The 14,373-nt window shown below is 42.0% G+C and overlaps 1 protein-coding gene across 1 annotated transcript; it reads right to left on the reverse strand.

Moving 5' to 3' along the window:
- Positions 1–1,048: 1,048 nt before the first annotated feature.
- On the reverse strand, positions 1,049–1,744 carry LOC145401272 (uncharacterized). The gene has a single exon (XM_080273600.1). It carries the CDS (start codon positions 1,742–1,744, stop codon positions 1,049–1,051), a length of 696 nt encoding a protein of 231 aa, XP_080129726.1.
- Between the last annotated feature and the right edge of the window lie 12,629 nt (positions 1,745–14,373).

The following is a 14,373-nucleotide window of genomic DNA, read 5'->3' on the forward strand; positions in this document are numbered from 1 at the left end:
TGTGTGTGTGTGTTTGCACAAGTGTTGTATATGTGGGCAAGAAGCTGGGGTGAAGAGTGGGGATGGGGATTGATGGGAAAGAAGGAGGGGTGATGTTCTGAGTATAGGGGTAACGGTGTGAGGAAGCTATCCTATTGTCAATACATTTGGCCACAGAATCCGATAAGTGATAAGATCCGCTGTTCTGCTGAATGGTATTGGAACATACCATAATAGCTGCCTCCAGACATTTGCGTCTTTTAAAGTCTGCTTCCTTGTACAAAATTTACGCATATTCCCATTTCGTTACATGACCTGTATTAAATCTGTGAGCCTCAGATGCATTGTTGGTGTTGGATATGCTCATTGCATACTTGTGTTTTTTTTTTTTCTCTCTTCCAAATCACGCCCTGTTTCACCTATATAGACCTTTTCTCATACTGTACGTGGAGTGATGTAAACACCTCTCTCGCCTGTGTTGCTGGTTCGTACCTTGTGTCTGACCAGATCACCTACTGTCTGAGATGTCTTTAAAGCTGCCTCAGTTCCTGAATTTCTTAAAAACCGAGGAATGTTGTTGCTTATATTATTATTGGGCAGGATTATACGTGTCACATCACTGGATTTCTCAGCCATTGCCCGTTCCCTGATAGCCCTGGCATGTTTTCTGGCACTGGATAACATGTGTTTTGGATACTTCAGTTTAGAAAATATGCTATCTATGTACTGGAATTCCTGTTTCAAATGATCTTCACTGCAAATCCTCAAGGCTCTGATGTAGAACCCCATTAATACACTTTTCTTTAGCCTAACGTTGGTTAGGCTAGTAGTGGTTGGAATAGTAGTTGGAATAGTAGTGAATAAGGTCATCCCTATTTGTGGCTTTCCTATACACTTTAAATGCCAACTTACTGTCGGTCCTAATGAGCAGGGTATCCAGGAAGGGCAAGTAACTGTCAGTTTCCTCTTCAAGGGGATACTAAATTGACGGTTCCACTTCATAAATTCTGTCCAGCAGATTGTCTACGTTGAAACGTCTGGGTGTAGTGACCAAGATGTCGTCAACATATCACAGCCACTTGGCGGTGTTCGGGATGAACCGTTTGTAGGGACCAGACTCGAGTAATTCCATGAAGAGGTTAGCTAACACAGCACTCAGTGGTGACCCCATAGCCATTCCAAAACTTTGCTTGTAGAAGGTATCATGAAATTTAAAGTAATTAAGGTTTATGCACATTTCGACCAATTTTAGGAAATCGTTTTTCGGTACGGGCAGGTCAGTTTCATTATCACTTATTATTTCGTGGAGTAGGAATATTACGTTATCCGTGGACACTTTTGTGAAGAGGAATTTCACATCAAGACTGGGCAGTTTCTTGTTTTTGACGATAATGTCATTTATATTCATCTTAAGGTTACCAGAGTGTTTTAAATGTGCCTTGCTTATTGCTCCAAGCTTAACAGAAAGTATTTTGGCCAGTCTCCCAGCCAGTTGGTGTGGTGCACTTCCAATTCCCGAAGTGATTGGTCGCATGGGAATGCCAGGCTTGTGTGTTTTAGAGAGAGCAGACAACATGGCAGGCCGTGGGTAGCTGCATATGAGGTGAAGCAACTTCTTGCCTTTCTCTGTCTTCCCTAGTATTATTCTGCGCTGTTTGTTAAAATCCCCTGATGTCTTTTTAACCTCTGCTTCTTCTACGACGGTGTAGGTGTCTCTGTCCGCTAGAAGTTCACCCATTTTATCTGTGTATGCACTGTTATCCATGATGACGACTCCTCCTTCCTTATCTGATGATGAAATCCTGATGTTTGCTTCCTCACCAAAGTCCTTCAGGGCTTTTCAGTGGCGCCTGGGTATCGACATCCGTTGATGCTGTCAGCCACTGTAGCTGATGATTCCCTGAACAAAAGCTTTGCTGGAAATCACTGTCATTGTGGCAGTGATTCTTGTTAATCAGGTCAATGATGGTGTTCTGATTGTAGAGGCCGGTACTAAATTTGAGACCCAGACTTAGAGGCTCAATATCCAAGGGTTCAGTTGTCTTCTGGATAGGTTTTTGAATGAAGTCAGGTCTGCTTATTTCCTTCCACCTACGTCCTCTGCATAAGGCATTAAGTTTCCTTTCCAGCCTTCGTTTCTGTACTGTAACTCGTTAAAATGAGTTATGTCTCTCCTTATAACCGCTGCTGCCTGTTGTGATATTATACCTCTGTGCTCCCAAACTGACGCGCTGTCTCGAAGGCGAGTGTAGTTTCTTCTGATAATTGCCTCATACATCCACTGCCTTCTGCTATACATACAGGAAATGTGGTGTATATTCAGCAATTGTATTCTGAGGAAGCCATGAGGCGAAATGTCAATACACACTAAGTCCCATATCGGTGTTTCTTTCTCCAATCGTCATATCTGTTTAGAATTTTAAATACTTATATTAAATCTCCTCTTAGTTGTCACATTTTTAGAAAAAACATAATGAGTTTTTTTAGTTTCCTTTTGTAGGGTATTTTCCTCAGTGATGGGGTAATTTTTGTGGCTCCATGCTACATTCTTCCGGGTATGTCTTCGTTGGTAATAAGATTCGGCAATCATTGCAACAGACAGTATTCTAGGTGGGGTCTACCTAACAGTGTATAAAGCTTAGAGATTACATAGGACATTTTTGGTAACAAAGTTCCTTGGGATGAAATCAAACATTTTGTTTCCCATGTTACTGGCTGCTATACACTATTTTGAGTATTTGAGGTCTTTACTGATATTACCACCTACATGCTTATCGTTCTTTGCTTCCGGCAGTGGGGTATTGAACGTATGACATTCATATTTAATATTTTTGTCGCAAAAATCCATTCGTGTACATTTATCTACATTAACTTCATCTTCCATTCTTCATTCCAGTTTATTATATACCAAGATTGTGTTCTAAAGAGTCTCAATTTGCTTTTGTAATTACTTTGCTTCCAATTTTAGTATCAACTACAAATTTTGCTACCATAGAAGCGAATTAATTTTCTAATTAACTGATACAAATGGTGAAAAGAGCTGGTCCTAGAAATGACCCTTGAGGAACTCTGCTCGTTACTTCAAGCCAGTCTGATGATTTACGTTATACTACTAAACACAGCTGGCGATTCGTTAACCAATCACCAATCCATGAACATAATTTGTTAGAGAGGCCCTGGACATTTAGATTTTCTCGTAGTTTTAGATGGGGGACCTTATCAAAGGCTTTTTGGAAATCATGGTAGGCTTATATGACATCTGAAGATATTTTTGCATCCCAGTTATTGCATGTTTGTTAAAAAATCAAAGAAATTTGTAAGACTTGATCTATTATTACAAAACCCTTGTTGATTATCTGTTATAAGATTATGCTTATTAAGGAACACAGTAATTATATCTCCAACATTTTTGTCCCAATATCTGCAAAGTACTGATGTTAGGTTTACTGGGTAATAATTTGTGGCGCGTTTGTTTTTTTCCCGCCCTTTTTAAAGGCAGGTGAGAAATTAGCGAGCTTCCATTGATTAAGTTATTGAATATTTTAGCTATAGGAAAAGCTAACCATCTGTAACATTCATGCTAACTAACTGTAACATTCATGCAGTATTCGAGGAGATATCTGATCTGGGCCAGCTGATGGTTTTCGGTCGATTTTTCTAAAGAAAATTTAATGCATCATGTCCTGGAAGTGTGAATGGAAGATTGTCAGGTGTTGATAGAGGAAGGGCAAGAGAAGGTGTGGCCTTGTTAGTGAGTCCGGAAGTTCAGCAATGTGTGATTGAATGGAAGGAGGTGTCATCGAGACTGATGTGGGTGAAAGCGAAATTTGAACGTGAGTTATGGGTGTTTGTGAGTGCATATGGGCCTGGTAGTGAAAGGGATGAACAAGAGAGGGAGTCTTTCTGGAATGATGTTGATGAGTGTCTGCAGAGTTTTGAAGCGAATGTGAATGTGGTAATGATGGGAGATCTGAATGCTAGAGTGGGAAATGTAGCAGTTGAAGGTGTAGTTGGTATGCATGGTGTGCCTGGAAGAAATGAAAATGGGGAACGAATGATAGCGATGTGTGTTGAGCGAGAGATGGTGATTGGGAATACGCTGTTTGAGAAGAAAGATATTTATAAGTATACATGGGTGAGACAGGAGGGTGGAAGGGTTGTTGATAGAGCCTTGATGGACTATGTGGTTGTGTCTAGGAATGTAATAGGAAGATTGTTGGATGTGAGAGTTCTGAGAGGGGAGGGTGGAGGTATGTCTGACCACTACCTGGTGGAGGAAAGTTAAAAGTAGGAAAGAGATGGATGAGAGCTAGGAGGGTTAGGTGTGGCAGGGAGGTTTTGAAAGTGAGTGAGTTGGATAAAAGAGAGAAAAAGATAGAGTATCAGGAGAAATTGAAAGATGAGTGGAACGCAGTGAAAGATCGGGAAAATGGCAGCGTGGAGGAGGAATTGCAGTTGTTTAAGAGTGCTGTGGTGGGGCATGCAGAAGAGGTGTGTGGTGTGAGACGTGTGGGTGGTGGTGTAAGAAAAGGAAGTGAATGGTGGTGCGAGGAAGTAAGTATGGCTGTGGCTGAGAAGAGACGTGCATATGAAGTGTGGCTGCAGAGGAAGGATGAGATGTCATATGAAAGGTATAAGGAGAAGAGGAATAGAGCGAGAAGGGCTGTGCGTGATGCTAAAGTGGCAGCAGATGAGAGGTGGGGTAGGCGGCTGACAGAGAATTTTCAGCAGAATAAGAAAATGTTTTGGAAGGAGGTGAAAAGGGTGCGAAAAGGAGAGTCTGGGAAGGAAGAACGAGTAAAATCAGAGGATGGAAGGATGTTAATTGAGATGGATGCAGTAAGGAAGAGATGGGCAGAGTATTTTGAAAGATTGTTAAATGTAGAGGAGGAAAGGGTGGCTGAGATTGTGGCGGATGGAAGGGTGCAAGGTATAAATGTGTTGGGAGAGTTGAATGATTCCTTGATCACGAAGGAGGAAGTGGAGAAGGCAGTAAAGGAGATGAAAACAGGGAAAGCTGCAGGTATGGATGGGTGTGCTGTGGAATGCCTGAAGGGTGGTGGAGTGACTATTGTTGACTGGTTATTAAGATTGTTGAATGTGTGCTTTGAGAAAGGTATGGTGCCAATTGACTGGGCAAGTGCTTGTGTGGTCCCGTTGTATAAAGGCAAGGGTGATAAGTATGAATGTACTAGCTTTAGGGGTATAAGTCTGTTGAGTGTTGTAGGTAAGGTGTATGGTAGAGTGTTAATTATGAGAGTTAGAGAGAGGGTACAGAGGGAGTGATTAGTGATGAGCAGTGTGGCTTTAGGAGAGGGAGGGGATGCGTTGATCAGGTGTTTGCTGTGAGACAAGTGTGTGAAAAGTATTTAGCGAAAGGCAAGGATGTGTTTTGGGCATTTATGGATTTAGAGAAAGCGTATGATAGAATTGATAGGGAGGCTTTGTGGACTGTTTTAAGATTGTATGGACTTGATGGTAGGTTACTAAAAGGGGTGAAAAGTTTTTATGTAAATAGTAGAGCGTGTGTAAGAGTGGGAAATGCTGTGAGTGATTGGTTTCCCGTGAGAGTGGGGCTGCGACAGGGATGTGTGATGTCGCCTTGGTTGTTTAATATTTACATGGATGGTGTTGTAAGGGAGGTGAATGCAAGAGTTTTAGGTGGTCTGAGTCTGGTAAATGTTGATGGAGGAGAGTGGAATCTGAAGCAGCTGCTGTTTGCAGATGATACTGCACTGGTGACTGATTCAGAGGAGAGATTGAGACAGTTGGTAGAGGAGTTTGGAAGGGTGTGTGAAAGGAGGAAATTGAAAGTAAATGAGAATAAGAGTAAAGTGATGAAGTGTACGAGGTTGATAGATGGTAGGGGGATGAATATAGTTTTGAATGGTGAGTTGCTTGAGGAGGTAGATTGTTTTAAATATCTAGGGTCACATGTTGCTGTGGATGGAAGAATAGATGCAGAAGTGAAGTTTAGAATAAATGAAGTAGGAAAGGTGCTGGGAGGAATGAAAAAAGTGTTTAAATGTCGTTCGCTTAGAATGGATGTAAAGAGAAGGCTGTATGAGGGTGTTGTGGTACCGACTGCATTATATGGGGCTGAAACATGGAATATGGGTGTAGCAGAGAGGAAAAGTTTGAATGTAATGGAGATGAGATGTCTGAGGAGTATGTGTGGAGTGACGCGTATGGATCGGGTGCGAAATGATGAAGTGCGAAGGAGAACTGGAGTTGTTCGGGAGATGGCTGGCAGAGTTGAGCAGAGGGTGTTGCAATGGTTTGGGCATATGGAGAGAATGGATAATGAGCGATTGGTGAAAAAGATAACTAGATCTGGTGTGAGAGGTGTAAGGCTGAGAGGAAGACCACGAATAGGATGGATGGACAGTGTGAAGAGAGCGCTGGATGCGAGAGGGATGTCTGTTGAGCAAGGAAGAGTGGCTGTGCGTGACAGAAATAAATGGAGAGAAATTGTGAATGAATAAGTGATGACGCAGCCCTGAGGGGATATTCTCCCGCATTTGGTCTGATCAGCTAGTCAGGTCAGGTGCGGGTAAGGGGATGGGTCTGTTATGATGTGGCAGGGGTAAACCAGTTCTGCTGTCAGGCCCTGCTGCGGATGTCACTGATTGCATTGCCCAGTTGACCCTTGTGCGGTGTGGTGCGGTGAGGATCTGTCCGTTCTCCCCTTTGGGGCTAAGATGCGAATGAATGTGTTTGAATGGATGAGTAAATGGAGAGTGAGTCATCCTGTCTCGGCTACCTCCCTTTCCTTGGGGGAAGCAGCCTAGGTATATAGATAGATAGATAGATAGATAGATAGATGTCCTGCAAAGTCATTGATAGATTTTCTGGTCCTAAGAAAACTGATTGTGGGATAGGAATGATTATACTTCTTTCTATTGTGAAGATACTATCAATGGAGTCATTCTGTAGTATTGTTGCTATCATTCGGTTATCATGGATGAGATCGCTTTCGAGTAAAGTAGAGGGCCTATGTTACCCTTTACATGTTTTTTACTATTCACACAATAAAAATAATATTTAGGATTTGATTTTGCATCATGGGAAACTTTTGCCTCATAGTCTTGTTTAGGTTTCCAAATAATTTTGTAACACTGCTGTTTCAATTTTAGATATTTGATGATATCACGATTTCCTCTATAATTTTTCTATTGTTATGCTGGTAGGATTAGGTTAGTGATTATACATCTGGTAATAAGGGGAACATTCAAGAATTTACATGTAATGTTATAGGATTAGTTTAGTGGTTTGTAACTGGAGATGTGAGTAACATTCTAAAATTAAGTGTTATGCCGTGAGATTAGGTTGATGTTTGTATCTGGAGACATGAGGTTCCTTTTGGATAATTCAGCATGTCGGGTTTGATTCTCTCCTAGGCTCTAGAATTTTCTGGACTGTGCTAGTAGGTAGGGGGGGGGGGAGTATTTAAACTGTACCTGCCCAGCTTGCTGGCAGTTAGCCAAGAGTAACAGATGGCGTGAGTAAGCACGTAGTGACCAGTGAGAGATTTCAGTTCAGTTTAGTCAGTGTGACAGCGGGTCGGAGTCAGCAACAGACAGTCAGAGAACAATGTGTCAGTGGCAGATGGACAGTGATAGAGTGTCAGTGACAGAGTTATTGTGTCACACAATGAGAAAAAATCAATTGAAGGACGGAGTTGTCAGTCACAGTGTCAGTGAGTCAGTTTGTCAGTGAACAAGCAATGAGCATGTAGTCTTGAGTGAAACGGTGAGGTAACATAAGAGAGAAAAGTCACAATGTTATGGAAGTGTACCTCAGCGGTCCCTAGATGGAATGAAACCCTGAAATGTTCAGTGACCTTTAATTAACTGCCTGGCTTGTTAATGTATGGTTCTCGACGAATCTTGCGACCGACAATTTCTTCAGTATTCATCAACATTCATGCTGGTTTATTAGTGTGACTTTTCCCTCTGGTAGCTCTCGGTACATTTTTGTTGAATAGACATCAATCGATTAGTGACTATTTCCCATATTTCTTTAAAAATTATCCATCTGTAGTAACTTAATCCAGTAGGTGTTGGAAATTTCCTTTCTCATACTGTATTATCAAAGTTAGCTTTTTTAAAGTCAGGAACTAAATGCTATTTATACTGGTCTTACAGCTGATGTTAACTTCAAGCCAAATTATATTATGATCATCCTTTCTAAAATTTTCACCATCACACAAATTTTTTAGGTTACTGTTGCTAAGGCAAGGTCGAATATATTATTATTGCGCATCAGTGTATTCACTGCCTGACTTCAAAATGCATCATCTACCATTTCTAACAACCTGTTCTCTTCTTTGTCTGCACACTGGCTTTTCCAGTCAATATTTGGATTTTTAATCCCCTCCAGTTATCGCCATGTTTGTTTTCTATTACTGATTTTCTTTCATTGTAGAAAAATTTACCGTTTTCTTTGTTTAACTTGGGCCGTCTGTATATTACTGCACACACACACACACACACACACAAAGGTTTATTGATCACTGAATATTTTGACAACGAATCATGTGTATCAGTGTCCAGCTTACAGATCTGAATTGCATCTATGTTGTTTTTAATCTATACAAGAACTCCCTCACTAGTATTTTGCAGTCACGAAATATATTTATTTTTTTATAGAGTTGTAGTGATACTTCTCCGAAAAGGCTTCTCACGATGTATAAACCATGATTCTGTACTCATAATTATGCCAGGATCTGCAGTAGTTGCATCTGTAATTATTCTCACTTTGAAATAATACTTTTCACCTTTATATACATAATATTCATTGCACGGATATGAGACACTAAAATTAGCCCTGTTAAACTGCTTAAATCCCTAGTCGATGTGGTGACACTCCTACCAACCACTGAGCTATAACTCCCTCCCTCTCCACAAATCCGCTGATGGTCTACTTGTACTGTACCGGAGGTGAGGTCAGATCTACCTGGCACACGATGATCTGGTCTCATATAACTTACCCTACCATCATTGGCCTGAGGGACAGAATTATTTACCACCACTCCATTAACACTACTTCTTTCCACCTCCTTATCACTATCTTAGCTTGCTTACCATTGTCATCTAGAACTCTACCTAACCTAGCTTAGCCTACCCTACTGAGCTGAAGGCCACCCCTACCATACAAACTCTTGTTGTGGCCAGAACTGTCCTAAACATCAAGAAACATGCACTCTCCTTTCTACACAGACCTTCAAGCCTACTACTGACTCATTTAATTCTATTGGGAATACAGAACCAATATAAAATTTTGGTAACAGACTACAGACTTGTTCATTCCGAAATTCATGGAAAGAAGCCAATATCCACCCAATTCTGAAGAAAGGAAGTTCCTCTGACCCCTCTAATTACAGACCAATAGCTGTCACATCTCTTGATAAGGTATTTGAAACTTTAATTAATAAGCACAGTTAAACACCTTGAATCCAACAACTTAATTAGTGATAGACAATATGGTTTTTGGCACGAAAGATCCACCATTAACATACTCAATCTCCTAACTCATACCATCCATCAATCAATTGACCTACATGGAGAAACTCATGCAGTAGCCCTTGATATTTCTAAAGCTTTCAACAGAGTATGGCACCGTTCCCTGCTGTTCAAACTCCCTTGCTATGGACTAATGTCTTTTGTTCCTTTGATTCTTCATATCTTAGTGACAGGAAAATAAGAGTAAAAATAGATGATGTATATTCGAATTTTCACTCAACGCCGGCGTGCCACAGGGGTCAGTTCTGGCCCCAACCCTATTCCTGGTTCATATTAATGATCTCTTATCTGTCACCCACAATCCCATCCACTCATATGCAGACGACTCAACACTACATAGTTCATTCACACTTAGACACCCATTTACACTGTCTAATCTCTCAACCTCTCAACTCAGTACAGCCATCTCCATAAATCAAGACCTATCTACAATCAGTGAACGGGGACAAAACAACCTTGTCTCATTTAATGCTATCATAACTAAATATATACAATTCACTAATAGACAGATATTGCCAGATTCGTACATTACTTTCAGTGCTACTAATATTCCCATCTCCAAAAGTATTGAAATTCTTGGCGTCTCACTTAACAATGCTCTCAGCTGGACCTCTCATGTTAGATCACTTGCTAAATCCGCCTAAAAAAAACTTGGATTATTGTACAGAGTCCGAAACTTCTTCGCTTGACAAGCAGTTAGCTATAATTTATAAGAGTCATGTGTGCTTTCTGCTTGAATATTGCTCACACTTGTGGAATGGATGTGGAAAGGTTGCATTAAAACAACTAGACAAAATGCAGAACAAAGCTGTTAGAATTACTGACAACCCTTCCATTATAAATAAACTACCTCCCCCTACAAGTAAGAAGGAATGTTGCCTCCCTTGCATTTTTTACAGGTATTATTATGGCAAATGCTCAGATGAAGTTGAGTCCATGGTGCCACCTCTCCATGCCTTCCCTCATGCTACACGGGCATCTGGTAGCGCTCATGACTGGAATGTCACTCAGCCATATTGCAGAACTTCTGCCTATCAGAATTCTTTCATACCCCGAACTGCATCTCTCTGGAACTCGCATCCCCAGAGTTGCTTCCCTCCAAATTTCAACCCGCAGCTGTTCAAATCTGTTACAGATATTTTATGAACAGAGAACACCAGTAATCTGGTGTATGGATTATTTTTTTTATTCATTTGTTTTCCTTCCTCAGTTCTGTTATTTAAAAAAAAAAAAAAAAAGACAACTACCTTCCTATGTCATTCCTTGAACCACCTCATAGGGTCCCTATACTTTCTAAGTGTCTCCTCTGAGCTGCCTGAAGCTACACTACTGCTCTCCACCACTGTAACAAAGACTGAGTCCTCTGACGTGTAGCTGACTAGGTCATTTTCTGTATCAGTCACATCCTGTATCCTAAAACCAGGAAAACAAAAATTCTTCATTCTAGAACTCTTAGTATAAAATTCTTTCTCCTGTTACCTGATCACTTACTCCCCGACAAGTAAAGGACTAGGCTTACCCTGCACCTCGTTCTTTAGTTCCTGAAACTTATTCTTACTTGCCATAGCCTTGCGGCCTTTTTTAACTGGCTGGAAGCCATTACTGTCATCTAGCCTTGTCTCAGCCTTAACTAGCATAGTTTCTCAATTATCCATCTAGCCCAACATTTGCATTTCCTCTGCATGCACTGCCTTAGCACTCACTACTGCAGCCTTATTGTCCGGATAATTTTAAACCATTATTTTACCGCAGATATGTTGACGATACATTTGCCATTTTTGAAAATAAGTGTCAAGCAAATATATTTTTGAAGTATATTAATAAACAACATAATAATATAGAATTTACTATAGACATTGAAGTTAATGGTAAACTATCTATTTTGGATTTTATGATAGAAAAATATAACGGTAAACTATAATTTAGTATTTTTCGTAAAACGACATTCGCAGGACTTGGTATTAGTTATTTTAGTTATTGTTGTCATAAATTCAAGATAAACGCCATCAAAACCTTGCTACATAGAGCTTATAATCTAACTTCAACCTATGACAGATTTCACAATGAAATAAAATTTTTAAAATCTTTTTTCTTAACGAATGGCTTTCCGACACATGTTTTTGATAATTTAGTCTACAAATTTTTGAATATGAGGTACCAGCAAAGGCCTGTTGTTCATACGGTTCCGAAACAATCTATGTTCTTTAGACTGCCCTATTTAGGCGATGCTTCCTCGGAGACGAAACATCGCCTATGTAATAAATTAAGTTCCTTCTACCCTCAGATCGACTTTATATTTGTATTTGTCAATAATTTTAGAATAGGTTCATTTTTTAAATTCAAGGACCGCCTGCCAACAGACCTAAGGTCATCTGCCATTTATAAGTTCACCTGCTCCAGTTGCCAGACGGGGTATATAGGCAGCACAGGGCGAGCCTATAAAATCAGGACAGATGAACACTTGGGCCAGTCGAGCAGGACCGGTCACCCTCTGCTAGTCCCTCCTCACTCTGCAGTAAGGGAGCACTTGTTAGAGTGTGATGTGCCTCCGAAAAAAGATCATTTTACTATCTTAGATTCTTGTTCCAATACTGACATTAGGATTTTAGAGTCACTTTACATCAAGAAATATGCCCCCAGATTAAATAATAATACATCAGCCTGCCCACTGTACATAGCATAAATTTGCAGTGTTAATAATTTTTTATAATATGTTCTTTATTTATTGTAGCACACTTTTCTTAACTTTCAGTAAACCTTGATAATGGCATAGTCTCTGTGCCGAAACGTTGGTACTACAAATAAAGATGCTGTTCGTTGCTGCTTTGGTGTTTCTCTTCTTGTGCAAAAACCAATCTAATTCGCCTCATCTGTGTCATTAGCATTTGCAGGATCATCAGCATCATAGAAATGGAGGCGGCTTAGAATTTGCTGAAACTGATTATGGCCATTACTTGGCCAAATATTGGTGTAAGCATAATAGGGTCCCTTGTCCAGTATGCAGGAATTCAGTTCTTTCGTACAATACCCATCAACAGTACCAGGGCCAAAAACAAAAACATTTCTGCAAGGGAGACTGGGTAATCATATAGGATAGAATGCCTGCTCCTTGTGCCCTGTCTTTCACTCTCACGGCTCTGGCTGGTAGCGAACCAGTTTGTTTGATCCACTATTTCCTCCACAAAACCCTCACTGAAGAAAAGGTGGAAAAAATCCAGCCTGGTAGAATTAGGGTGAATACCGGGAGCAATGCAGCCAGCATGCCCCTGCTCAGTGAATGGGTGAATGAGGGGAGTAAAATCACTCCCATCCTCCCAATTCCATGCCACAAATTCGTCCCGATCGTCCCCATCGTCGCCTTCATCGGGGTGGGGAGGAGATGATGGTGGGGGAGGTTGGGAAGGAGTGCGGAGGGCTTCCCCACTCGCACTCCTCTTCCCTCGGCCTTTACCCTTCCCCTTTCCCTTACCCTTACAGCCTTGGAGAACATCAGGGGGCTGTGGGGAGGAAGCCCGGGAATACTGGGGAGCATAAGACATGCTGGGGAGTGGCTCCTCCTCGCCTCCCTGCTCCGTCACCACACCACGTGATTCACCACCCACCCTCACTGCCCCACGTGATACGCCCCGCCGCCTCACACCACCACGTGAGAGCGATGACTCACTCCCGCCACTCTCACTGTCCACACTCCTCCCAACACTTTCCCTTTCACTCCCCACTCCCTCAACGCCACTTCCGCCATCCCCAAACAAAACACTAGGCCCATACCTGTTAGAACGATGTGGTGTGTGCTCTGGGCCGCGATGAGTAATTACCTCATGGCCATACCACTTGGCAGCACGTCCCACGGCTCTGTCCTCGTCTTCGAAATCAGGCTCCACGTCACGTAGGGGCTGGCTTGAGGATCTTACATTTTGTTCTTGTGCAGCCTGACCCACTCCTGCAGCATGATAAGTCACGTAGCACTGCTTCCTGGGGGACGGGACTTCCTCATCACTGCTGCTGCTTTCCACGTCCTCTGGTTGGACATAATCTTTGTCCATCTCCTCATCATCAAGTGGTGAATCACTATCACCAGTAAAGGCATCCAGGGCGGCTTGAATTTCCTCCTCCGAGAGACCTCTATGTGCCATGTCTAAGCAGGACCGTTGCTAACAGGTGAGTGACCGAGCCGCAGGTGAGTGCGTGTCGCACGGGGTTGCCGAGTGTCCCCGCTTGGTGGCAGGTAGGGGAAGGTCGTGTGACGCTACGTACCAAAAATCTCGTGCGAATTTTGAAAATTGTGGAAATTATGCAACTTGCAATTGCAAATCGTACCAGTACGTCGACAGGACTGGCAAATGCAAAATGTTGCAACATATCCATACGTTGATGGGGACGTCTCGGGATAATGCATCAAAGAATCAGTTTTTACACCTACCAACCCATCAGAATATTCCACAGGAGTATCCACTAATGTTTAACCTAAGGCGTCCCAATGACATATGGATAAGTTCCCACGTTTTGTCATGGTGACACCCGACGACATATCCATACGTTTTGCAATTGCAAGGTCCGTCATTTGCACATTTTTCAAATTTTGCATGTAATTTTTGGTGCGTATATGCAGGCAAGGTGTGGTGAGAGGGAAAATATGGTATGGTCCTTCTGTGTTGTCTGGGGAAGGCACAAGTGGTGTGGCGGGAGTGAGGGGTGAAAGGGAAAGTGGTAGTGGGAGGGTGGCAGTGCAAGCACGTGGTGTATGTGGGGAGCATGCAGGCGAGAAGGAGCCGCTTCCTAGCACGTCTTTTGCCCCGCAATATTCCCGCACTTTCTCCCCACAGCCCCGTGATGTGGGGAATGGAAGGAAAGGGATGGGAAAGGGGAAAGG

This window comes from Coenobita brevimanus, chromosome 55 (assembly GCF_032717465.1).
Source record: "Coenobita brevimanus isolate Jiangsu-jjx chromosome 55, ASM3271746v2, whole genome shotgun sequence".
In the NCBI taxonomy this organism is placed as follows: domain Eukaryota; kingdom Metazoa; phylum Arthropoda; class Malacostraca; order Decapoda; family Coenobitidae; genus Coenobita; species Coenobita brevimanus.